We start from the raw sequence: 27,786 nt of genomic DNA on the forward strand, positions 1-27,786 counted from the left end.
ATATTACATTTGCTTACTTTGACAATCATGCCTAATACACTATCTAATTGACCTGCCACTGTTTCTATATGGAAGGGTATTTTGCTACAGTTGCCAGACCAAACTGCTTACTGTAGAAATCATGCAAACCAGCAACTGCCAAGTCGACTTTAATCTAAGTAAACCCCCTAGCTAGCTAGCAGGAGCTGCCGTGCCATGGCCCTCACAGTCAATGAGTCACAACAACATAGGAGGGAGTGTTTTTCTCCTGATCACTGACTCTCCTCCTGAGTCCTGCCCCAAATGTGTATGGGTGTGTAGGGGATCCTGGGAAACACACACACACACACACACACACACACACACACACACACACACACACACACACACACACACACACTCACACTCACACTCACACTCACACACACGGCTCGCTGTGTTAGTGTGTGCAGGACCGGTTTGACCACTGCACCGGGGGTGTGTGTGAGTTGTGGAACAGTTTGAGATCACACACCTGTACTTATGGTTGTTTTAGTCTTGGTGAGGCCGTTGACACGATGTGACGAATGACAAGACTTGCCAGGTCGTTCCTTTGAAATTATTTTTCTAGAGCGACCAGCTTTTCTTCTTGTTGCTGTTTTGACCTTGACAATGTACCATTCAGACAATTTCTATTGATAAACGAGATCTGAAACAGTCAGTCAACCTGTCAAGCTTTACGAGATGCATATGGAAGTAGGACTATAATAGAAATTATTATATGTTATTATATTGTGCATTATCTTGTTACATCACAAGTCAACAGAGATAAATAAGACAAATATGATCAGCTACTGAGCTAAAAGGACACATGTGCGCGGAAACACATCTGATGTGTCCTAAGGTAAGTTGAGCCATAAAATGGTTTGTTTCTATGTACCTAGTTCAAAACATGTAATTTTGTAGGCATAGTACCCATTCTGTCAGTTACATATAGACCTTGGACCTCAAACTCCTCAACCAGAAACCCCTAAGTACTTGGTATATATGTGAGGAATACTGCCTCTGGTACTGTCTGGCCGCTGTCACAGAGAGACATAGGGAGGAAGGGAGTGCCTTATCTCGTGTAGCCATACCTCAAAATGACATTGTTGGCAGGCCTCATTTTGAGTTCTGGAGAATTTTGTATTAGCCTAAATGGCTACAATGTTCTGCCTCCAGTGACTACATTTTTGGGGGGATGTTACATTTGAAGAACCCCTCCCACATGCCCGTAGAAAGGATTTTATGTTCGTCACTGTTTTCAGATCGGGTAGGATATGCTGGTTTGTAACATTGCAGAAAATGGAAGAAAACCTGGCAAGAAAAACTGAATTCTGTTTTGCCAGAACTGTGCTCTATACACACAACTGAGTCGATGAAGGCATTAAAACTCCTCTCCGTCCAAGCAAGGCATTTGATTGGTTTGACACATTGCGAGGCTTGATTTACTCCCCTTTTTAGCTACTTTCTGCCATTGACTTCAACAGGCTTTCTGATTAGGGAAGCCTGGTTCTCGACGAGGCTAGCGAGTGCCTAACGAGGTTCCAGAGTAGCTAGTGTTACATCCTAATCAGTAGAAGATAGAAACATAAAGCATTGATTTGCTCAATCATGCAAATGTTGACTTCAAGGTAATTCGTCTTCTTAGTGAAAGCCTTCCAGAAACCTTCTGCCTCTGTCAACTTGCACGGTTTAGGGAGAACGCGGTCAACAGCGCTCAACAACGGTCGAGAACAGTCAACGACGGTAGAGAACGGTCAACAACGGTCAACAACAAAATTCCAAACGCAATACAAAGATCTATTGTATGAACGGTCAACAACGGTCAACATCAAAATTCCAAACGCAATACAGAGATTTATTGTATGAACGTGGCAAAGAGATTCAGTTTGAGACAGAAATATTGAGCAGTAGCAGCAGTGAACTAGGGTTTGACAGAGCTACAGCAGGCCTATAGATTCAGTATACAGTACAGGGTCTGGCAAACTACCTTCCATGTTGGCATCAAACACAACAACAATATTCTAATCTACATTCTAACTAGAATGTAGCCAAACTGTCTTGGAACTCTGGGTGCCAGCATGGCATACATTCCTATACTCAATCTCCAACCAAGTTGGCCAAGTTGTCTCTGAGGCCAGTGTGTGTGTGTGAACATATTCTTCAGCCCTTTGTCCTTCTGTCAGCACATTAACAGTCTGCCTAAGAAAAGAGCAACTCCACAGCAGCCGGAAGGTCTGGGACTAGGGAGGGTTGAGACACACATCACAACAACACTATAATTAAAACAGCTATTAGAGCCCAGAAAACAACAACACTATTCTAGTCCCAAGACACAGAACACTACTGGCTGTTATAGCTTGACAGGTTGACTGACTGTTTCAGATCTCGTTTTCTCCATTTCCGCCTGAATGACGAGCCCAAAGTAAATTGCCTGTTGCTCAGGCCCTGAAGCCAGGATATGCATATAATTGGTAACATTGGAAAGAAAACACTTTGAAGTTTGTAGAAATCGTAAAATAATGTAGGAGAATATAACACAATAGATATGGTAGGAGAAATTCCAAAGAAAAACCAACCAGAATCTGTTTTATGTTGAGAGACCATGCTCTTACAATGGCAAGTATAAGGGCATACTGAAAATTAGCTCCCAGGATGCAATTCCTATGGCTTCCACAGGGTGTCAACAGTCTGTGTTCAAGGTTTCAGGCTTGTAACTTCCAAAATGATTAAGAAATATCAGTTTTAGTACAACGTCGCCATGAAGACAGGACACACCTGCCAAAATCGGTTTCCTATTGAACATACTTCACGCAAAAAAAACATATAGTTTTATTACATTTTAGGGTATCTGAGGAGTAAATAGAAACATATTTAGACTTGTTGAAAGAAAGTTTAAGGGTAGATTTTCGGATTCCTTTCTCTGCATGTTGAACGAGTGGATTACTCAAATCGATGGCGCCAACTAAACTTTTTGGGATATAAAGAAGAATTTTATCTAACAAAACGACACTACATGTTATAGCTGGGTCCATTTGGACGACAAGTCAGAGGAAGATTTTTTAAAAGTATGTGAATATTTATTCGCTATTTGTGAATTTCTGAAACCTGTGCAGGTGGAAAAATATTTTGATGTCCTCAAACAATCGCATGGCATGTTTGTGCTGTAATAGCTACTGTAAATCGGACAGTGCAGTTAGATTAACAAGAATGTAAGCTTTTAACTGATATAAGACACTTATATGTACCTAAATGTTTAATATCCATAATTTGTATGATTATTTATTTGAATTGCGTGCCCTCCAGTTCCACCGGAAGTTGTCCCGCTAGCGGGATGCCTAGGCTTAAGAAGTTTTAACCTGATATGGTTCTACTGACCTCATGTGACTGATGAAAGAAATTACAGTAAATATCACCCACGTTACCTTTGCATGTTGATGTTGTGTAGATTAGAACGGAGTGTAAGCTATTTTACGAATCACAATGACATCAGGGAAGAGACAGGACAGATAATGGATGTATTTTCTCATTAAAACCAGTTTTTCTTTCAGGATAGCAGTTGTTGCATGATATTTGTGGATCCTTGAGTTTCACAGCAATATGAGGCTGTGTCTAGGATAGGATCCTTACCCTTACCTCTGTCTAGGACATGAACCTCACCCTTACCTCTGTCTAGGATAGGATCCTTACCCTTACCTCTGTCTATGATATGATCCTTACCCTTACTTATGTCTAGGATCCTTACACTTACCTCTGTCTAGGATATGATCCTTACCCTTACTTCTGTCTAGGATAGGATCCTTACCCTTACTTCTGTCTAGGATCCTCACCCTTACCTCTGTCTAGGATAGGATCCTTACCTCTGTCTATGATATGATCCTTACCCTTACCTCTGTCTAGGATAGGATCCTTACCCTTACTTCTGTCTAGGATCCTTACACTTACCTCTGTCTAGGATAGGATCCTTACCCTTACTTCTGTCAATTATATGATCCTTACCCTTACTTCTGTCTATGATATGATCCTTACCCTTACTTCTGTCTATGATATGATCCTTACCCTTACTTCTGTCAAGGATAGGATCCTTACCCTTACTTCTGTCTAGAATATGATCCTTACCTTTACCTCTGTCTAGAATATGATCCTTACTATTACCTCTGTCTAGAATATGATCCCTACCCTTACTTTTGTCTAGAATATGATCCTTACCCTTACCTCTGTCTAGAATATGATCCTTACCCTTACCTCTGTCTAGAATATGATCCTTACCCTTACTTCTGTCTAGAATATGATCCTTACCCTTACCTTTCTCTCGAGGACCCTCACCCTTACCCCTTGCCCACCATAACCCCCTGCGTACCCCTCCAATTAAAGTGCTCTGACCTCTGAACTTTCACCTTTATAACCTCGGACCCTCACCAGTTTCTCCTCTCCTTCCTCACTCCCCAAACTGCGAGGACCCCCGGGCATAGCTGTCTTCCATTGTGCCTGTATAGAGTTACCCAGATGACTTGTCCCATGTAGGTAGTTTTCACCCTTTATTCACCCTTTCTCTTCTCCTTCTCCCAACTGCATGCTTACTCTGCTCACTGCATGGTGTTGGTCACTAACTGTTAAAGAGTGAGATGCTGGATTCACCTGGTTGGTTTTACTGTCAAAAGTCTGTGGATCCGGACAATGTTTTTATACTACATATTATTGGGCTTTGACATTGCAGGCAACATTGCAGGCAAGACACAATTGACTGATCTACAAATCACCTTTCATTATAAACAACTAGTTATTATTTTTTGTAGATCAGTCAGTCACAATTGATCCACAATGCATCACAGATTTGATAACTGCAGTGCCATCTAAAGGCTGGATACTCACAACTAACCTGGACTGTATTCTGAGTAATCTAAACTGCCTGTGGTTTGAATATTGTGACTATTCACCAATACATCAGTCAATGTAAATACAACTATTTCATCTTACTTCACTATACTAGTCAAGCTGTGTACTAGTCAAGCTGTGAACTAGTCAAGCTGTGTACTAGTCAAGCTGTATACTAGTCATGATGTGTACTAGTCAAGCTGTCTATTAGTCAAGCTGTCTATTAGTCAAGCTGTGTACTAGTCATGATGTGTATTAGTCAAGCTGTCTATTAGTCAAGCTGTCTATTAGTCAAGCTGTCTATTAGTCAAGCTGTGTACTAGTCATGATGTGTATTAGTCAAGCTGTGTACTAGTCAAGCTGTCTATTAGTCAAGCTGTCTATTAGTCAAGCTGTGTACTAGTCAAGCTGTTTATTAGTCAAGCTGTCTATTAGTCAAGCTGTGTACTAGTCAAGCTGTTTATTAGTCAAGCTGTCTATTAGTCAAGCTGTGTACTAGTCAAGCTGTTTATTAGTCAAGCTGTCTATTAGTCAAGCTGTGTACTAGTCAAGCTGTTTATTAGTCAAGCTGTCTATTAGTCAAGCTGTGTACTAGTCAAGCTGTTTATTAGTCAAGCTGTCTATTAGTCAAGCTGTGTACTAGTCAAGCTGTTTATTAGTCAAGCTGTCTATTAGTCAAGCTGTATTTGTTGATCATTGACAATTATTCAATGCAACATTAAAATACATGCATGTGTTTGAGACCTGTGTATGTTTTTTTGCATCACAGCACAGTATGTGATGATGATGATGATGATGATGATGATGATGATGATGATGTTTCATATTGAGGAAGGCTCTGGCTAACACTGTGTCTCCTCTCTGTCTGTCTATTACAGGTTTGGTACGAGGAAGAGGAGGAAGGTGAGATTAAGGGCCACATTGTGTTCTGTATGCAGGCTGAACACGCAGGAACACGCACATACTACTTCAGCGCTGAGACTGCTGAGGAACAGGAGGAGTGGGTCGACGCCATGAACGAGGCAGTCCACATACTCCCTTCATGGAGGTATGCACACATAGTGTACAAGCACACACGCACGCACACACGCACTCACACACACACACACAAAAACACACCAACGCACACACACACACACACACACACACACACACACACACACACACACACACACACACACACACACACACACACACAAAACACACAAACACGCACGCACGCACACACGCATGTAAGCAAGCATGCACACACACGTAAGCATGCAAACACAGGCACGCAAACACACACACGTAAACAAGCATCCAAGCACACACGTAAGCATGCACACGCATGCACAAACTCATACACACGTAAGCAAGCATGCGCACGCACGCACACACACACACACACACACACACACACACACACACACACACACACAGGCACGCACGCACACACGCACACACACACACAGAAGCACGCACGCACACACGCACGCACACACACACACACACACACACACACACACACACACACACACGCACGCTAACTCTCTCCCTTCCTCACAGGACCACCAACTCAGAGGCCACCACACCCACAGCGGAACTCCATGGTAACACCTTGGTAACCAAAGGACCTGAACCACACACCCAGACACACACATACATCGAGGACAACAGCCAGACGACGGAATTCCAAGTCCCAGAACCCGGACCACGAAAACCCACCCATCACAAGGTCAACGGGGTCGATGCCATGGAAACGCCCCTTCCCTCCACCAGCAACTCAGAGCAGGAGGGGAGGATGGAGGGCGAGAGGACAGGAGGGCCTGGACCTGGGGGTGCACACCATCCTCATCACCAACCCAATGGGTTTGGCCCCTACGGTCCCCCAAACGGACCCCCCCAGGGTAACGGGCGGCCGCTCCAGGGACCTCCAGAGGGAGGGATGACAGAGGTGAGGGAGGTGAGGGAGCAGCCTGAGAATGTGGTGCTGAGACGGGGCTTTGTGCCACGGACGAACCCTGAGAGACAGGCCCAGAGGAAGAGCTCCATGACCCAGCTACAGCAGTGGGTCAACCAGCGCAGAGTCATGGCTGTACAGGAGGACATGAACAGGTGAGAAAGAGGGAGCGAGAGAGAGGAGGGGATGGGAGAGAGGATGAGTAAGAGAGCTGATTTTGTGTGTCTACAACCACATGTCTCCCTTCAACCATCTTTCTGTCTCTCTCTTTATCTTCCCCCAGTACCTCCCGTTACTACACAGTGAACCGGGGTGTTCCAGCTGACTACTACAGCGTCTACGGTAGCGTGGTGGGTGGTCCGGGCTACGTGGAGCAGTACCCCCTCTACCCCTTGGGCGTACGCCCTGACAGCATCTGCTCTGTGTCAGCCGTGGGCTACGACCGCCTGGGCCCCCCTCGCTGGACCAACGAGGACAAGAGATGCTCACTACGGGACGGACCCCCGCCCCCTCGAGACCCATACGGTCCCCCACCCGGCCCTGCCTATTACAACCAGATGGATGTAGCCCAGACCTCCATGAGGCGTCTCTCCATTCAGCCCAGGTCTAGGTCTGTCCCCAGGTCCCCCTCCCCATCCTCGGGTGGTCCCTGCTCACCCGGCCCTCATAGCTTTGCCTCGCCCATCCGCTCACCCTCGGCCCGGTTTGACAGAGGACCAAGCAGGCTACAGGAGGATGTGATCTACGCTGACCCCTCTGTGTACGGACTGAGGAGATCACTAAGCTCACCCAAGGTGAGAGGGGGGAGAGGGGAGAGGGTGTGTGTGTGTGTGCGCGCTGTGTCAGGGTATGTTTGTTATGCCTGACGATCATTCTTGGGGAAAAAGACCAGATGGTAGATTGTGTTACAATTTTCTACAATCACTTTGGCACAAATTTCCGATCCTTGAAGTCATTTTTCAAAACTCTAGACACAACTCAAAACGGTCATCACTAGACACAGTCTGTTCAATGGTCAAAACATTGCATTGTGCATTCATATCTTTAAAGAAACCTTGCACATGCGGTATAATTTTTTCAAATATCTTGTTTATCATGAAATACCATATGAACATTCATTTAGATCACCCACACACAAGATACTGATAGTTTCACTGTGTAGTTGTTTGTACAATCATTAAATATTGTAGTACAAAATATGTGATGTTTCATTATGGTACTACACATAAATACATCACTGTAAAATGACTTGTAGAGAGAATACAACAGACACAGCGGAATCATTTAACAAAATCTTAAATGTATTGATGAAATACAATAAAATCACAACATAGGTTTCTTTGAATCAAAGCAAAAATAATTAGCTACAAAAAAGAAAAAACTACAGTAAAATGTCAGCTGCAGTGTTCCTCACTTGACTTACTGTAAAAAGCTAAACAAAGGATTGATTACTGTACTTCTATATTTCCATCAAACCCTGTCTTGTGGATTTGGCCAAAGGTTCTCATCCACATCACAATGGATGTTTTCATTGGCCAAACATCTTGGGAAGAATCTTCAGGCATGGTGAATCCAGGCCTGACACTGGTCTGCCGTGATGTCATTGCATACATCATCCATGGCCTGGAGAAGGGTGGCTTGTTCCTGAGGGCGCCTACAATATACCTTTCACCTCCACTTGGAGAAAAATGTCTCAATCGGGTTAAGGAAAGGAGAGTATGGGGGTAAGTACAGGGTGATAAAATGTGGATGGGCCTGAAACCATACTTGCACTATTTGAGCATGGTAGAACCTGACATTATCCCACACAATGACATAGGTCACGACATCAGCTCTACAGACCTGATTTAGCTCATCAAGAAGGTTACACAAGGAGAGCTGCTTTATATGATCCAATACGAGGTCTGCATCCCACCACGACATCAGCTCTACAGACCTGATTTATCTCATCAAGAAGGTTACACAAGGAGAGCTGCTTTATATGATCCAATACGAGGTCTGCATCCCACCACACCGTCTTCCGATATAGCCGCACACATGGTGATGTTGGCCCCATGTTGTCCAGGTACTTGGTTGGTTGCCAGCTGGCCAATGAAATTCCAACCTCTCCTTCTTGTCTTGGCCAGGTTGAAGCCTGCCTCATCCCAAAATAGGAATTTGTGAAGGTTTTCATCAGCATCCAGCTCCATCACCCTCTAGAAATACATTTTGGAAAGAGAATTACAATGATGTAGAATTTTGGGGGAATTTTTCACAACAGGCATCAGGAACATACTCAGTCCTCAGTTGTTTCACTCTGTCTGCATTCCTTTCAAAAGGCACACGGTATAGCTGTTTTTCTTTCAAAAGGCACACGATATAGCTGTTTTTCTTTCAAAAGGCACACAGTATAGCTGTTTTTCTTTCAAAAGGCACATGGTAGAGCTGTTTTTCTTTCAAAAGGCACACGGTATAGCTGTTTTTCTTTCAAAAGGCACACGATATAGCTGTTTTTCTTTCAAAATCCACATGGTAGAGCTGTTTTTCTTTCAAAAGGCACACGATATAGTTGTTTTTCTTTCAAAAGGCACATGGTAGAGCTGTTTTTCTTTCAAAAGGCACACGGTATAGCTGTTTTTCTTTCAAAATGCACACGGTATAGCTGTTTTTCTTTCAAAATGCACACGATATAGCTGTTTTTCTTTCAAAAGGCACACGGTATAGCTGTTTTTCTTTCAAAAGGCACACGGTATAGCTGTTTTTCTTTCAAAATGCACACGGTATAGCTGTTTTTCTTTCAAAAGGCACACGGTATAGCTGTTTTTCTTTCAAAGGGCACACGATATAGCTGTTTTTCTTTCAAAAGGCACACGGTAGAGCTGTTTTTCTTTCAAAAGGCACACGGTAGAGCTGTTTTTCTTTCAAAAGGCACACGGTATAGCTGTTTTTCTTTCTAAAGGCACACGATATAGCTGTTTTTCTTTCAAAAGGCACACGGTAGAGCTGTTTTTCTTTCAAAAGGCACACGGTAGAGCTGTTTTTCTTTCAAAAGGCACACGGTATAGCTGTTTTTCTTTCTAAAGGCACACGGTATAGCTGTTTTTCTTTCAAAAGGCACACGGTATAGCTGTTTTTCTTTCAAAATGCACACGGTATAGCTGTTTTTCTTTCAAAAGGCACACGGTATAGCTGTTTTTCTTTCAAAGGGCACACGATATAGCTGTTTTTCTTTCAAAAGGCACACGGTAGAGCTGTTTTTCTTTCAAAAGGCACACGGTAGAGCTGTTTTTCTTTCAAAAGGCACACGGTATAGCTGTTTTTCTTTCTAAAGGCACACGGTAGAGCTGTTTTTCTTTCAAAAGGCACACGATATAGCTGTTTTTCTTTCAAAAGGCACACGGTAGAGCTGTTTTTCTTTCAAAAGGCACACGGTAGAGCTGTTTTTCTTTCAAAAGGCACACGGTATAGCTGTTTTTCTTTCTAAAGGCACACGGTATAGCTGTTTTTCTTTCAAAATGCACACGGTATAGCTGTTTTTCTTTCTAAAGGCACACAATATAGCTGTTTTTCTTTCTAAAGGCACACGGTATAGCTGTTTTTCTTTCAAAAGGCACACGGTAGAGCTGTTTTTCTTTCAAAAGGCACACGGTAGAGCTGTTTTTCTTTCTAAAGGCACACGGTAGAGCTGTTTTAGAGACCCCTGGTGCGTTTTCAGCATGTGTGCAATAGTCGGCAAACTTATGGCTTCCACATTGTTGAACATGTCGTTATTGTCCAAGATGTGCTGCCAAATTTCTGTAAGGTGAATATTATTTCTGGCCTGAACCAAATTGACCACAGCCCGCTCTTGTTGGTCAGTCAGAATTCTGCCTCTGCGTCCCCTATTTGGCCTAGTCTCAATTCTGCAGGGAAAATTACAGTAAGAACACATTTAGTCACATCACCTACTCTGTGGTACACATTGGCATGTAGTATACAGTCATTTGACAATTGAGAGTAGCCTAATGTTTAATGCATTCTGAAGACTTACTGGTTCTCATTGTGGAAAGTTCTGATGATTGAGGCCACGGATGATCTTCTGAGGTTCGGTTGAATCATTGTAGCTGCCTCAGTCATTGTCATGACATGGTCTACAACTATTGCTCGGATTTAATTGGACACTCTTTGCTGTTGCTGCCGCTGTCTTGGTCCCTGGCCTTGTCCTCTACCACGTTCCCCCACACCTCTGAAACGAGGCCCACGACCACCTCTCAGAAGGGGTGCTTGTCCCCTGACATTTGTTTGTCCACTATGTCTTCCTCGTCTTCCTCCTCCCACTGCTTGACCTCTGTTGTGACCTGGATCACCTGCTGGCTCCATGTTATCGCTATGTTGTTGTAGGTGGATTACCACTCATTTCATTATTTACTCGTACCACAATGTGAAATCAATCATCAGTAACGAGTTGTCAGTATTGGGAAAGCAATTACAAGGGCCTGCATACATACACTCGCCGGCCACTTTATTAGGTACACCTGCTTGTTAACGCAAATAGCCTGCTCCTTCGAACAGCAAATCATGTGGCTGCCTGCAACTCAACATATAGAGTAGAGAGCTTTAGTTATTGTTCGACCAAACATTAGATTGGGCAAGATGCGTAATCTCAGCAACTTTGACCGTTGTATGATTGTTGAAGCCACACATGGTGGTTCCAGCATCTCAGAAACAGCTGCCCTCCTGCTTCTTTTTTTACACACTACAGTCTCTAGAGTTTACAGAGAATGGTGCGATAAACAAAACACATTCAGTGAGCGGCAGTTCTGTGGGAAAAAAACACCTTGTTAATGAGAGAGGTCAGAGGAGAATGTCCAGACTCATTCAAGCTAACAGAAAGGCCACATGCTCAAATAACAGCCGTTTTAAAACAGTGGTGTGGAGAAGGGTATCTCTTACCGTACAACACTGAATAATTCAGGCTGTTGTGGAGGCAAAAGGGTGTCCTAGCCAGTACTAGATGGGTGTACCTAATTAAGTGGCCGGTGAGTGCACTGTCAAATGTCAGTAATGTCAAATCTGAAAACATGGTTCAGAAAAGTGGTACATGGGACATAGAAACAGTGTCTGATAAAGAATGATGATGAAACATTACATCCATAGATAATGTAGTCCAATTGGTTCATGTTCCACGGTAATTGGTGTCAATGGATCTTGTTATCCTGAAACTTTCATGATCTAAACATGGAATATTGTTCATCAGTTTCCATAAAACTATGCATTAAGAGTAATGCAACATTTACTTATCATTTTGAGCAGTTGTATCAATTGATAGTTAGATCATTGTAATGAAATGAATAGGCAGTCATTTCAGATGTAATGTGTGAATTGCATTTTGAAATGGTAACACTGAGGTTAAGTTGTGTCATTTTGAACAGGTGATTTTAGTTCAATGAACAAACGATCTTAGCTTTATGTGTATTGTTTCCAAGCAATTGGAAAAAGTGTTAGAGTTTTGAAAAATGTGCATTTTGATCATCGGATGTGAGTTCTGTGTCTTGAGTTTTGAAAAATGACATCAAGGTCCTGAAATGAGTGCCAAAGTGATTGTAAAGATGTGTAATTTGTGAAGATTTCCTTTGTGTTGCTAGCCCAGTGATCATAGAACATCCCGGTTATTTCTCTTATTTCAGTATGATTACCCTGGAGACAGGAGGTCGCTAAGCCAAGGAATGTACCACTACAACTACCCTGCCTCCCCCTCTCTCCACAGCAAAATGGTACGTCCTCCCAAAGCGTGTTACACTATCAAGAGACACAGACCAATGAGTCCAATGTCAAGTTTGTGAGACACTTGACTACAGCCCTCACACACACCTACACGAGCTTAGCGGGAAAATTGTCCTCCACAGCTTCCTGTGCTTAAAATAAGATCAGCAGTGTCTCTAAAGGTATGTTATAGCTGTGCTTCACTGCTTCACTGCTTCACTGCTTCACTGCTGTATCTGGTGTGAGTTCATATGTCTGTCCTCTCTTTCTGTCTTCTCTCTTTCTGTCTTCTCTCTTTCTGTCTATCTTTAGTTTTGTCTCTGTCACTCTTTCACCCTCTCTTTCTCTGTCTGTCTCTTTCTTTATTTCTGTCTCTGTTACTCTCTCTTTTTATCTACATACACAACTCTCTCTCCTTGTACTCTTTGTTTATGTCTCTGCGTCTGCTGGTGCCACTGATGCTGTTGCTACTGGTTTCACTGGTTTCTCTGGTACTGGGTCTTGCACTGTCCTCGTCCTTGTCACTGCTGCTGTCACTGCTGCTGCTTGTATCAGGAGGACATTTTAGACTTGCAGCTCCAGAGAAACCTGGAGTACCTCGATCAACAGGTATGTGCCGTAGGCATCTCTGAGCACAGCTCTACCACTACCTCTACTCATGCACATGAACACTAACACACCAAACAAATGCCAATGTATTTTACACATACGTGCTATGTCACAATACATTGTAAAAGCTATGTAACTAACAAATGACTTGGAAACAACGTTGATTCAACTAGTTTGTACCCAGTGGGAAAGCTTGGTAACTTACAGTGCCTTCGGAAAGTATTCAGACTTGGACTTTTTCCACATTTTGTTACTTTACAGCCTTATTCTAAAATTGATTGAAATGTTTTTTTTCCCCTCATCAATCTACACACAATACCACATAATGATAAAGCAAAAGCAGGTCTTTTAGACATTTTTGCGAATTTTTATATAAAAAAAAAAAAACGGGATTGTGAGATTTACATAAGTATTCAGACCCTTTACACAGTACTTTTTTGAAGAACCTTTGGCAGCGATTAGAGCATTGATAGCGTCTTGTAGCGTCTTGGGTGTGACGCTACAAGCTTGGCTCACCTGTTTTTGGGGAGTTTCTCAGATTCTTCTCTGCAGATCCTCTCAAGCTCTGTCATGCAGGATGGGGAGTGTTGCTGCACAGCTATTTTCAGGTCTCTCCAGAGATGTTCGATTGGGTTCAAGTCCGGGCTCTGGCTGGGCCACTCAAGGACAGTCAGAGACTTGTCCCAAAGCCACTCCTGTGTTGTCTTGGCAGTCTGCTTAGGGTCGTTGTCCTGTTGGAAGGTGAACCGTCGCCCCAGTCTGAGGACCTGAGGGCTTTGGAGCAGGTTTTCATCAAGGATCTCTCTGTACTTTGCTCCGTTCATCTTTGCCTGGATCCTGACTGGTCTCCCAGTCCCTGCCGCTGAAAAACATCCCCACAGCATGATGCTGCCACCACCATGCTTCACTGTATGGATGGTGACAGGTTTCTTCCATACGTGACTCTTGGCATTCAGGCCAAAGAGATCAATATTTATTTTATCAGACCAGAGAATCTTGTTTCTCATGGTCTGAGAGTGTTTAAGTGCCTTTGGCAAACTCCAAGCGGGCTGTCATGTGCCTTTTACTGACAGGTGTGTGCCTTTCCAAATCATGTCCAATTAATTGAATTTACCACAGGTAGACTCCAATCAAGTTGTAGAAACATCTCAAGGATGAACAATGGAAACACTCTGAATACTTATGTAAATAAGGTATTTCTGTTTTCGCTTTTTCATTGTGGGGTTTTGTGTGCAGATTTCTGAGGAATTTTGTTTATTTAATACATTTTAGAATCAGTCTGTAACATAACAAAATGTGGTAATGTCAAGTGGTCTGAATTCTTTCCGGAGGCACTGTAGCTACTGAGAACAGAGAAGGGTGGGGAAGGTAGAGTCTAGACGTCTTGAGAACATGGGAATAATTACATTTGGATCACCCATAAACTGTTGGTTACACTAAACCCCTCACAAAGTGTGGTTGATAGCATTTGTGTGATGTTTGCCAAAGCATTCAGATGTATTGTCGTGTGGAAGATGTATTGTCCATGTTGTCAACACTGCTACCTGCTAAAAACCTGTTGTTTCTCACAACCACATTCCAGATTCACTCCCACTATTACCCTTTCTCCCCTGTCTCACTGTCACTGACTGCTTACACCTTATGGTAATGACCAGTCTCTGGTAATGCAGTATACACACCCCATCAGATCTACAAGTACTGGAACTCTTTGTTCAACATTAAACACAAACAGAAAGTTGTGTCTTCGATTTAACCAATTTGATTCTCAAATTCAAATTAGAATAGAACCACACTAGTCAGGGACTGTTACTGCGGCCAAGCTCCTGTCTTTACTGTGACAACCAGGAGAATGATGGATAGTGTGTTTCGCCCCAGGTGAGTGGTGGAGATCACCTTATCGGCATGGTAACCAGAATGGTGAAGCGATCCTCCTCTATAGCAAAACTCTTCTCACAAGAGAGGAGAGAGTGTCCCAGAGAGGCAGGTTTTAGCAAGACCCACAGGCCCCAAAGTGGTCCCCAAATTATTTTCTTTCCACTGGGACCCACCTAAAGCCTTTTAACTTTTTGCATGAGTCATCATGGAAATACAAATAATGTTTCTAACCATGACCCAGTCACGCCATAACCCAAAGGAAGGAGACATTACCACTCAAAGACCCCTATACCCTCACAATATTCCCCTTCCCCTAATATGCGTTTCCAAGATGTCTGTATCATTGTAGCACAGGTTGTTTGCCTTGTAGCCACATGGTTTCTGGTATCAGAGTATAACTCCTTGTGCAGGCTCTCTCTTTCCGCAGAGGTCAACTACTGCCCTCTTCAGGGCTTTTCTAGTCACTAGTGATTTAGGGCGTGGGGCTCAGGTGTAGTCTCGACAGAATCAAATCAAATTGAATAAAACTTTATTTGTCACATGCGCCGAATAGGTCTCATAGGGCGGTGCACAATTGTCTGGGTTAGGGGAGGGTTTGGCCGGGCTAGGCCGTCATTGTAAATAAGAATTTGTCTTTAACTGACTTGCCTAGCTAAATAAAGGTAAAAAAAAAAACAACAACAATGCAGTTCAAGAAAGAGCTAAGAAAAGTTTTTAATAAATAACCTAAAGCAAAAAATAATAAAAAGTAACACAATAAAATAACACAAACGAGGCTATATACAGGGGGTACCAGTACCGAGTCATTGTGTGGGGGTACAGGATAGTTGAGGTAATTTGTACATGTAGGTAGGGGTGAAGTGACTATGCATAGATAATAAACAGCGTGTAGAAGCAGTGTAAAAACAAATGGGGGGGTCAATGTAAATAGTCCAGGTGGCCATTTGATTAATTGTTCATCAATCTTATGGCTTGGGGGTAGAAGCTGTTAAGAATGTTCCCCTCCCAGTCCATAGTCTCCCACAAGCTCCCACAGCCCAAGCCTACACACCCCTATTCTAGCATGTGGCTTTTAGATGCTAGGCTCTATCCACAGAACGGGCTTTTGGTTTCTTTGTCTTACCAATTCATTTGCGATTTTAGTTCTCCATGTTGCTTCACAGTGCTTTATGTTTCTTTGTCTTTCCATCTGTGTTCTATGTCATATCCTGTCTTGTGCTGTAGCTTAATAGTGTGTCAGTGCTTTACAACATCCCCAGACCACCCTCCCTCTTGGTTGTACCCCTCTTTCTCCACTGTGATGTCATATCCTCCTTCATATACCATCCTATCACAGTCCCCCATAAGGACGTAGATCAGTGTTTCACGACCTTGGTCCTCGAGTACCCCCAACAAAACACAGTTTCGTTGTAGCCCTTGACATACAAACCTCATTCAACTCATTGAGGGCTTAATGATTAGTTGACAAGTTGAATCAGGTGTGCTTGTCCAGGGATACATTAAAAAGGTGTACTGTTGTGTGTACTCGAGGACCAGGGTTGGGAAAACTGAAACAGATTACCTGGATATGACCTTTGACATTTTGACAGAGGGGGTAAGCATTCCAGTTCACCCTACTGCAGGGATCATGAACTGGATTCAGCCGCGGGCCGATTATTTCTTGAGCGGATCGTTAGGGGGCCAGGACATAATTTCAAATAATAAGTAGAATGCAAACTGACCGCAAGAAGCCCAAATGTGTAGGAATACATTTGATCAGATTTCCAGGGCCTCCCGAGTGGCACAGCGGTCTAAGGCTTGAGGTGTCACTACAGACCTGGGTTTAATCCCAGGCTGTGTCACAGCTAGCTGTGACCGGGAGACCCGTGAGGCGGTGCACAACTGGACCAGCGTTGTCCGGGATAGGGGAGGGTTCAGCCGGCTGGGATTTCCTTGTCCCATTGCGCTCTTATGGCGTGCCAGGTGCTGACTTCTGTCGCCAGCTGGACTCTGTTTCCTCCAACACATTGGTGTGGCTGGGTTAAGTGAGCAGTGTGTCAAGAAGCAGTGTGGCTTGGCAGGGTTGTGTTTAGGAGGATGCATGACCTTCGTCTCTCCCGAGTCCGTAGGGGAGTTGCAGTGATGGGACTAGATTGTAACTACCAATTGGGGAGAAAATGTAAAAAAAATTAAAATTAAAATCACTTGGAGATAATTTGCTGGTGTCTTTAATCTTTTATGTCCAACATAAAAAAATAAAAAAAATTGGGGGGCCAAATAAAATACGCAGAAAACTTGGGGGGGTGCAAATAAAATCACCCGCATGCTAAATTCGGCCCGCGGACCGTCAGTTGGGGAACCCTGCCCTATCGGTGCTCTCTGCTCCATACTGTAAACAACACAGAATTACATATGTTTTTTTGTTTGTTATTTTTTTGTCATTATCTTATTTGTTCAGTATTAATACCGATGTGATATGTACAGTACTCTGAAGTAGTGATATACTATGCATGTACTACGCACATGGTATGGTGTTGTTATTACTAGTTCTGTTCTGTGCTACACCATTGATAAAATGTTGTTTACAACTGGGTGGGTCTGGGCCATTCCTACTGTATGGCTCACTGAAGCCTTCTGTAAAATGATGTGTGTGTTGTTTACAACTGGGTGGGTCTGGGCCATTCCTACTGTATGGCTCACTGAAGCCTTCTGTAAAATGATGTGTGTGTTGTTTACAACTGGGTGGGTCTGGGCCATTCCTACTGTATGGCTCACTGAAGCCTTCTGTAAAATGATGTGTGTGTTGTTTACAACTGGGTGGGTCTGGGCCATTCCTACTGTATGGCTCACTGAAGCCTTCTGTAAAATGATGTGTGTGTTGTTTACAACTGGGTGGGTCTGGGCCATTCCTACTGTATGGCTCACTGAAGCCTTCTGTAAAATGATGTGTGTGTTGTTTACAACTGGGTGAGTCTGGGCCTTTACTACTGTATGGCTCACTGAAGCCTTCTGTAAAATGATGTGTGTGTTGTTTACAACTGGGTGGGTCTGGGCAATTCCTACTGTATGGCTCACTGAAGCCTTCTGTAAAATGATGTGTGTGTTGTTTACAACTGGGTGGGTCTGGGCCATTCCTACTGTATGGCTCACTGAAGCCTTCTGTAAAATGATGTGTGTGTTGTTTACAACTGGGTGAGTCTGGGCATTTACTACTGTATGGCTCACTGAAGCCTTCTGTAAAATGATGTGTGTGTTGTTTACAACTGGGTGGGTCTGGGCCATTCCTACTGTATGGCTCACTGAAGCCTTCTGTAAAATGATGTGTGTGTTGTTTACAACTGGGTGGGTCTGAGCCATTCCCACTGAAGCCTTCTGTAAAATGATGTGTGTGTTGTTTACAACTGGGTGGGTCTGAGCCATTCCCTCTGAAGCCTTCTGTAAAATGACGTGTGTGTTGTTTACAACTGGGTGGGTCTGAGCCATTCCTACTGTATGGCTCACTGAAGCCTTCTGTAAAATGATGTGTGTGTTGTTTACAACTGGGTGGGTCTGGGCCATTCCTACTGTATGGCTAACTGAAGCCTTCTGTAAAATGATGTGTGTGTTGTTTACAACTGGGTGGGTCTGGGCCATTCCTACTGTATGGCTCACTGAAGCCTTCTGTAAAATGATGTGTGTGTTGTTTACAACTGGGTGGGTCTGGGCCATTCCTACTGTATGGCTCACTGAAGCCTTCTGTAAAATGATGTGTGTGTTGCTTACAACTGGGTGGGTCTGGGCCATTCCTACTGTATGGCTCACTGAAGCCTTCTGTAAAATGATGTGTGTGTTGCATACAACTGGGTGGGTCTGAGCCATTCCTAGTCTATGGCTAACTGAAGCCTTCTGTTAAATGATGTGTGTGTTGTTTACAACTGAGTGGGTCTGGGCCTTTACTACTGTATGGCTCACTGAAGCCTTCTGTAAAATGATGTGTGTGTTGCTTACAACTGGGTGGGTCTGGGCCATTCCTACTGTATGGCTCACTGAAGCCTTCTGTAAAATGATGTGTGTGTTGTTTACAACTGGGTGGGTCTGGGCCATTCCTACTGTATGGCTCACTGAAGCCTGCTGTAAAATGATGTGTGTGTTGTTTACAACTGGGTGGGTCTGGGCCATTCCTACTGTATGGCTCACTGTAGCCTTCTGTAAAATGATGTGTGTGTTGTTTACAACTGGGTGGGTCTAGGCCATTCCTACTGTATGGCTCATTGAAGCCTTCTGTAAAATGATGTGTGTGTTGTTTACAACTGGGTGGGTCTGGGCCATTCCTACTGTATGGCTCACTGAAGCATTCTGTAAAATGACGTGTGTGTTGTTTACAACTGGGTGGGTCTGGGCCATTCCTACTGTATGGCTCACTGAAGCCTTCTGTAAAATGATGTGTGTGTTGTTTACAACTGGGTGGGTCTGAGCCATTCCTACTGTATGGCTCACTGAAGCCTTCTGTAAAATGATGTGTGTGTTGTTTACAACTGGGTGGGTCTGGGCCATTCCTAGTCTATGGCTAACTGAAGCGTTCTGTAAAATGATGTGTGTGTTGTTTACAACTGGGTGGGTCTGAGCCATTCCTACTGTATGGCTCACTGAAGCCTTCTGTAAAATGATGTGTGTGTTGTTTACAACTGGGTGGGTCTGAGCCATTCCTACTGTATGGCTCACTGTAGCCTTCTGTAAAATGATGTGTGTGTTGTTTACAACTGGGTGGGTCTGAGCCATTCCCACTGAAGCCTTCTGTAAAATGATGTGTGTGTTGTTTACAACTGGGTGAGTCTGGGCCATTCCTACTGTATGGCTCACTGAAGTCTTCTGTAAAATGATGTGTGTGTTGTTTTACAAACCATTGGTCCATGAAGGATTAGTCTGAATAGGATCTGGTTGATATAATGTAAGTATTAAGAATCCTGTCTCTGTTTTCTCAGGTGCCTCCATTCCATGACCCCTACAGGGAGCTGCACCCTACACTGAAACTCAACGAGATGGAGACCAGCGTAAGGCCCTGTCCTTCCATCAAACCGTCCTATAAACAGCCTCAACCTTCAGCCACCTCAACCTTCAGCCACCTTACTCGCTCTCACCTGCTCTCTCTCTCTAGAAACTTCTGGGTCGTCTGTGTGAGCAGAACAGGATTCTAAAGGACCAGGAAGCAGTGGTCCACAGGCTGAGGATGGACAAGGTAGGTAGAGAAGTTTTACCACTAAAATCTTCCCATTGTACTCTGCCAGCTCCAGCATTCTAAACATTGCAAAGTCCAGGCGAGTCCAGCTGAAGACACCGCATGTCTATTGGTATATCCTTTTACGAAATGTATTATATTTATTTATTTATAAGGGACAATGCGCATTAATCAACATCAATATTACAATAATGAAAAATCCATGTAAATGTGCCAAGGTTAGCCAAAAGCTCATTTGCACCTGTCGTCCCTGGGCAGGTAAGGGCCTACACAGCCACTATACAAATACTCATGAAAACAATACAACATACAAAAACATTACATTCAACAATATATCAACAATATATCATTCTAACAACAACAACCTCAACTGTTATCTTACATGAGGAACCACAGATAACTCGTGTACTGGTTTGGATAGACTTGATTCTCAAGTCTATGGGCATTCCAGTATTCCAGTATTCCAGTATTCCAGTATATTGTAGCTCTAACAGAGAAGGCCGATTTACCAATTTTACTGTGTTGAAAAGAGACAATGCAACCCCCTCGAGTTACTGTTCTTGTTATCCTGGAGGGGCTTTCCTTGAGCATGATATGCTGGTATAGGTGTGGAGGGGCTTTCCTTGAGAATTATGCCGGTATAGGAGTGGAGGGGCTTTCCTTGAGCATGATATGCCGGTATAGGGGTGGAAGGGCTTTCCTTGAGAATGATATGCCAGTTTAGGGGTGGAGGGGCTTTCCTTGAGAATGATATGCCAGTTTAGGGGTGGAGGGGCTTTCCTTGAGCATGATATGCCAGTTTAGGGGTGGAGGGGCAAGAACATGCAGGATGTTAAAGACCAGGCTTGCATCGACATAATGCTTAAACTATCCTGACTAAATAAATGATGTTTGTAAATTATATGACAAAGGTGACAAATGTTTGGTTTGTTATCAAAACTCTTAAGTGTTTGTTTGTAGAGTGATTCAATTGGTTTCAGAATAGTAGCTCCTGCTTTTGACCAGCATGTGAGGCAACATCTCAGATGTGAGAAGATCACAGCATGCATGTATAGTTTGGCGTTCTCCAGAGGAAGGAAAGGTCTTACAAACCGAAAGTTGAATAAATCCAATCTTGACCGTGTTAATCAACTTCACATGTTTCTTAAATGTCAAGTTGCATTCCAAAATGATGCCGAGATACATGAAGTTAGACACAACTTTCAGATTCTCCCCATTAACAAGAACAGCTAGTTGGGAAGAATCAATTGATTTCTTAGAGAAGTATATACAGTTTTGTCGATATGTTAAAATTACATTTGAACCCTTTGACCTCTAAATACAAATACAAATGCAGGCAAGCATTAGTCATTCATTTATCAACATGTAGCATAGCTAGTTGTTAATTTTAACAACTAGTTGTCTATTTTTTTAGTGTACATACAGAACTGTATTATCTGCATACATCTGTATGTTAACTTGTGGGTAAGCAAGTGGGAGATCATTTATATAGATGGTAAACAGAAGGGGGCCTAATATTGACCCTTGTGGGACCCCAATGTTATAGTAAAGAGAGTCCGACTGAGTGTCCCCCAAACGAACCCTTTGACTTCTGTTCGTCAGATAGGAATACATCCAACGAATGACTTCAGTTGACACATTAATGGAGGATAGTTTGGATAGGAGGACCTCATGATTCACAGTATCAAAGGTATTTTTAAGATCAAAAAACACAGTGCTGACTTCACCATCTATGTCCAGTTTAGATTTAATACACTCCAGAAAATAACAATTGGCTGTTTCGGTAGAATGGTTAGTTCAGAATCCAAATTGCATTTGATGTATGCATTAGATGTATGGAGTTGCCCTGAATGAGGTGATCAGTCAGATGACCAGCCATCCATCTATCAGCTACTTTTGATAACACTGGAAGAATGCTTATAGGTCGGTAATGTTCCACCAGTGTTGGGTCACCAGATCTTAAAACAGGTATCACTGCAGCAGACTTCCAAGCATTGGGAAGAACTCATATTTGATGGACAGATTAACTACATGTACAATGGGGGCAATCAGAGAATATTCTCATCAGGAATACAGTGTCTAGACCAAATACATATGTTGTTCTAGAGCTCCTGAAGAAGCTAATAATACTGTGCACTGCTGATGCTGAGATTTCAGGAATTCTGAATATTGTTTTATTATTATCTATGGGAGTGAGAACTGCGGTCTTGGTTGAAAATCTCTGAGCCAGTCCCCTAACAGAGTCAACCAAAAAAAGTGTTACAGGTGGTGGGATATGAAATCGGAGTCTTGAATTAGAATCCCATGAACCTTTCACTCGGGATGCTTTTCTGACTTTTCAGGTCCTCTCCCTGTTAGTTTGTTGAGATTTTCCCAAATCACTTTAACATTTCCTCTTGCTTCATTGATCACTCTAAGAAAGAGCTCTGCTTTGGCAAATATTCCTTACCACCTTATTTTCAGTGCTGTAAATATACATCTGTCATCATTCTGACCAGACTTCAGTGTTTTTTCAAGGTAAAGATGCTGCTCTCTCATCCTCCTCCAGATGTCCTCATTGAACCATTGTAGAGAGGTTTTCTGTCTTGGTTTACATTTATTTTTTTATTTAACTCTGCAAGTCAGTTAAGAAAAAAATATTGTTTACAATGACAGCCTACACCAGTCAAACCTGAGCCAATTGTGCACCGCCCTATGGGCAGCCTGATGTGATGCAGCCTGATGTGATGCAGCCTGATGTGATGCAACCTGATGTGATGCAGCCTGGACTCAAACCAGGGACTGCAGTGGCGCCTCTTGCACTGAGATGCAGTGCCTTAGACCACTGCGCCACTCGGGAGCCAATTTGGGTCTTCAATGCTTAACAGATCAGATCAGACACCCAGATTATGTCCAAGGACAATAAAAACAAAGTCAGAAACAAAGCAGTCATGGTGTTTCTTTTTTATCTTTATTTAACTAGGCAAGTCATTTAAAAACAAATTCTTATTTTCAATGACAGCCAAGGAACAGTGGGTTAACTGCCTTGTTCAGGAGCAGAACAACAGATGTTTACCTTGTCAGCTCAGGGATTCAGTCTTGCAACCTTTCGGTTACTAGTCCAATGCTCTAACCACTAGGCAACCCTGCCACCCCAATTTACAATGTGACGTTTTAAATATGGCATGTGAGGTGTCCTATGGCTTCTCTTATTAAATGTAGGTTGTATATGTCTATCTGTTATGTCATATCGATCCAGAATAATGCTATAAAATGCAAATCTGCTAAAGAAAGTAAACATAAAAGTGTGCTCTGGGGTGGAGTTTACTCTTGGTAAATATATAGGATCAGCTTCCCGGCCCTACTCCAAAACTGACCCAAGGTCAGTGTCTAGGCGCAACTTCACCCTACTCCACAAAAGTAGCCAACCCATGGTCTGACATGTCCGATGTTACCTGCTGTTCCCAGGACAGCCTAGAGGGTGCGCTGGTGGCCACACACCAGGAGATAGAGCTGTACCGGGGTCAGCTGCTGGCTGCAGACAAATTACAGCTGAAGAAGGAGACACTGCAGAACCAGCTCATCAACATCAGAGGAGAACTCTCCCAGGCATCCAGCGTAAGAAAAACACATAGCCAGGGATAATTCATGATAATCCATAGTGATCCATTAGATATAATCTATAATCTATAAGTAAATCTAGGAGATCCCTTTAAGGTATCCTGTATAAATTACATGGGGGATGAAACTAAAATATGACAATATCTCATCTATAAGATCTGATCACCATCAGAGGACAACACTCCTACTACAGTGTGATAGATATTGTATGGTTGCTTTAGAAAGTGACTATAAGGCTAGAGGCTTCAGCATACAGTCAGGGTTTTTCATGCGTATGAAAAACTGTGCCTATTGCCACACCCACCACCCAAGCCTCTTTTTGATTTAGGAAAAACACTGATAGTGTTCATAGTTCCAGGGTCTAAGTGTGTGTTCCAGGATCTGAGTGTGTGTTCCAGGCTCTGAGCGTATGTTCTCTCCCCTGCTGTCCAGGTTCTGACCACCAGTCGGATGGAGTTTGAAGCTTTGGAGGACGAGGTCAATGCTATCCATGGAGACCTGTGGGAACAGCTCAACACAGGCGGGCAGGTACACTGGCCACTTAATCTATGACCCACCTAAAGCTTCTGATGTTTTATTGTAGCGTATTGTTTCTAACCAGTCGCCAGTCGAACACTGAATATGAAGCTTTGAAAGGAAATGACTAGAATGGAACTCAAATCTCACCTGCTCATGAACACACCTGTGTGGTTCCATTTTAAAGTTTCTATTGCTGTTTGTTGGCTAATTTCCAGTCACTTACCACAGTGTTATCCTAGTTTGCTAATAGGTGAGTCCAACCTTTCCTCCTAATCAGTCATTTAAACAGAATTTGAATCCCTCATCAACAATAAATTACCACAAACATTCATTTGCATCATGTCCTATTTATCATCATACTTCTGATGATATCATCTAGAATGTATAAAGTACAGGCGTACAAGGTTTTGAGAATGACACAATTATTAATTTTCACAAAGTTTGCTGCTGAAGTGTCTTTAGATATTTTTGTCAGATGCTACTATGGAATACTGAAGTATAATTACAAGCATTTCATAAGTGTCAAAGGCTTTTATTGACAATTACATGAAGTTAATGCAAAGAGTCAATATTTGCCATGTTGAACCTACTTTTTCAAGACCTCTGCAATCCGCCCTGGCATGCTGTCAATTCACTTCTGGGCCACATCCTGACTGATGGCAGCCCATTCTTGCATAATCAATGCTTGGAGTTTGTCAGAATTTGCTGGGTTTTGTTTGTCCACCCGCCTCTTGAGGATTGACCACAAGTTCTCAATGGGATTAAGGTCTGGGGAGTTTCCTTGGCCATGGACCCAAAATATTGATGTTTTGTTCCTCGAGCCACTTAGTTATCACTTTTGCCTTATGGCAAGGTGCTCCATCATGCTGGAAAATGCATTGTTCGTCACCAAACTGTTCCTGGATGGTTGGGAGAAGTTCTTCTCTGAGGATGTGTTGGTACCATTCTTTATTCATGGCTGTGTTCTTAGGCAAAATTGTGAGTGAGCCCACTCCATTGGAAGCAACCCCACACATGAATGGTCTGAGGATGCTTTACAGTTGGCATGACACAGGACTAATGATAGCGCTCACCTTGTCTTCTCCGGACAAGCTTTTCTCCAGTCATTTTAACAAAAAATCGGAAAGGGGATTCATCAGAGAAAATGACTTTACCCCAGTCCTCAGCAGTCCAATCCCTGTACCTTTTGCAGTCTGTCCCTGATGTTTTTCCTGGAGAGAAGTGGCTTCTTTGCTGCCCTTCTTGACACCAGGCCATCCTCCAAAAGTCTTTGCCTCACTGTGCGTGCAGATGCACTCACACCTGCCTGCTGCCATTCCTGAGCAAGCTCTGTGCTGGTGGTGCCTTGATCCCGCAGCTGAATCAACTTACGGAGACAGTCCTTCTTCACAACAATTGAACCGCTCTCCTTGAAGTTCTTGATGATCCTATAAATGGTTGATTTAGGTGCAATATTACTGACAGTAATATCCTTACCTGTGAAGCTCTTTTGTGCAAAGCAATGATGACGGCACGTGTTTCCTTGCAGGTAACCATGGCTCACAGAGGAAGAACAATGATTCCAAGCACCACCCTCCTTTTGAAGCTTCCAGTCTGTTATTCGAACTCAATCAGCATGACAGAGTGATCTCCAGCCTTGTCCACGTCAAAACTCACACCTGTGTTAACGAGAGAATCACTGACATGATGTCAGCTGGTACTTTTGTGGCAGGGCTGAAATGCAGTGGAAATGTTTTTTGGGGATTCTGTTAATTTGCATGCCAAAGAGCGACTTTGCAATTCATCTGATCACTCTTCATAACATTCTGGAGTATATGCAAATTGCCATTATACAAACTGAGGCAGGAGACTTTGTGAAAATTAATATTTGTGTCATTCTCAAAGCTTTAGGCCACGACTGTACAGTTAACCTGCCCCATTAAACACATGTCTGCCCCCCTTCTCTCCATGGAGTTTCAGCTGGCTCATAGTGGTGAACTGTTAAGTGAATGTCCATAAGAGGGCAGTGTCTGTGATCAACTCAAAAAACTGGGTTGTTTTCATTAGGAATGAAACAGAAGCAAACGGGCCAAAACGGGAAGGGGGGGGACCTGAACTTGTCCAATAAACAAAAAAACATGTTTAGGTTTTCCTTTGTGAAATTGTTGCTACATTTTGTTATAGTATGACCCTGTTGTTTTCTTAGACAATAAGGCTACCTGGTGTCACTCTCTCACACTACCTCTGGTCTTATAGCTGCCTAACTGCTGCTACATCACTCCCTGACTTGTTTTCTAATAGAAGACTACAATAACAACAAGTTATTAACAGTATTACATCTATTCAGTATTATACTTCAAATGTTCTTCTCTCCTCTATCCTTCTAAAATCACCTTTACTTCCCTCATCTTCTCTACATACTCCACCCCTCCTCTCCTCCATCAGAGTGAGATGATCCACAGACACATTCAGAAGGAGTTCTGGAGGGTTCAAGATGTGTTGGAGGGACTCCACAAGAGCAACCTTTCCAGAGGCACAGACACAGCCAAACACCGGGGTATGCATGCACCTCACAGTAACATAACCTACAGTGTAGTCGTACATGCAGTGCTTTTGGAAAGTATTCAGACCCCTTGACGTTTTCAACATTTTGTTACGTTACAGCCTTATTCTAAAATCGATTAAAATGTTTCTTTTCCTCATCAATCTACACACAATACCCCATAATGGCAAAGCAAAAACAGTTTATGTTATTTTAGCAAATCTAAAAAATAAAAAAAACTTTAAAATACCATTTACGTAAATATTCAGGCTCTTTACTCAGTACTTTGTTGAAGCTCCTTTGGCAGCGATTACAGCCTTGAGTCTTCTTGGGTATGACACTACAAGCTTGGTACACCTGTATTTGTGGAGTTTCTCCCATTCTTTTCTGCAGATCCTCTCAAGCTCTGTCAGGTTGGATGGGGAGCATCGCTGCACAGCTATTTTCAGGTCTCTCCAGAGATCAAATCAAATGTATTTATATAGCCCTTGTCACGCCTTGGTCTTAGTATTTTGTGTTTTCTTTATTTATTTGGTCAGGCCAGGGTGTGACATGGGTTTATTTTGTGATGTGTTTTTGTAATGGGGTTTTAGTAGGTATTAGGATTGTGGCTGAGTAGGGTTGTCTAGGAAAGTCTATGGTTGCCTGAGGCGGTTCTTAATCAGAGGCAGGTGATTTTCGTTGTCTCTGATTGGGAACCATATTTAGGCAGCCATATTCTTTGAGTGTTTCGTGGGTGATTGTTCCTGTCTCTGTGTTAGTTGTCACCAGATAGGCTGTATAGGTTTTCACGTTCCGTTTGTTATTTTGTATTGTTCGTGTTTTTTTCGTTCAATAAACATGTATGGAAATGACCACCCTGCATTTTGGTCCGACTCTCCTTCGACGGAGGAAAACCGGAACAGCCCTTCGTACATTAGCTGATATCTC

At 43.1% G+C, this 27,786-nt stretch overlaps 1 protein-coding gene across 4 annotated transcripts in view; it reads left to right on the forward strand.

Moving 5' to 3' along the window:
* The window catches only part of LOC115121843 (pleckstrin homology domain-containing family A member 6-like), a 340,805-nt gene that overhangs the window by 214,360 nt on the left and 98,659 nt on the right, over positions 1-27,786 (forward strand). For all 4 annotated transcript variants that reach the window (XM_065002730.1, XM_065002729.1, XM_065002731.1 and 1 more), the window contains 9 exons: positions 5,754-5,923; positions 6,424-6,972; positions 7,101-7,611; positions 12,463-12,549; positions 19,963-20,031; positions 20,136-20,216; positions 23,664-23,813; positions 24,249-24,344; positions 26,760-26,871. In XM_065002730.1, the coding sequence (XP_064858802.1) occupies positions 5,754-5,923; positions 6,424-6,972; positions 7,101-7,611; positions 12,463-12,549; positions 19,963-20,031; positions 20,136-20,216; positions 23,664-23,813; positions 24,249-24,344; positions 26,760-26,871 (1,825 nt within the window). The remainder of the gene's footprint in view (positions 1-5,753; positions 5,924-6,423; positions 6,973-7,100; positions 7,612-12,462; positions 12,550-19,962; positions 20,032-20,135; positions 20,217-23,663; positions 23,814-24,248; positions 24,345-26,759; positions 26,872-27,786) is intronic.

This window comes from Oncorhynchus nerka, linkage group LG2 (assembly GCF_034236695.1).
Source record: "Oncorhynchus nerka isolate Pitt River linkage group LG2, Oner_Uvic_2.0, whole genome shotgun sequence".
Lineage (NCBI taxonomy): Eukaryota > Metazoa > Chordata > Actinopteri > Salmoniformes > Salmonidae > Oncorhynchus > Oncorhynchus nerka.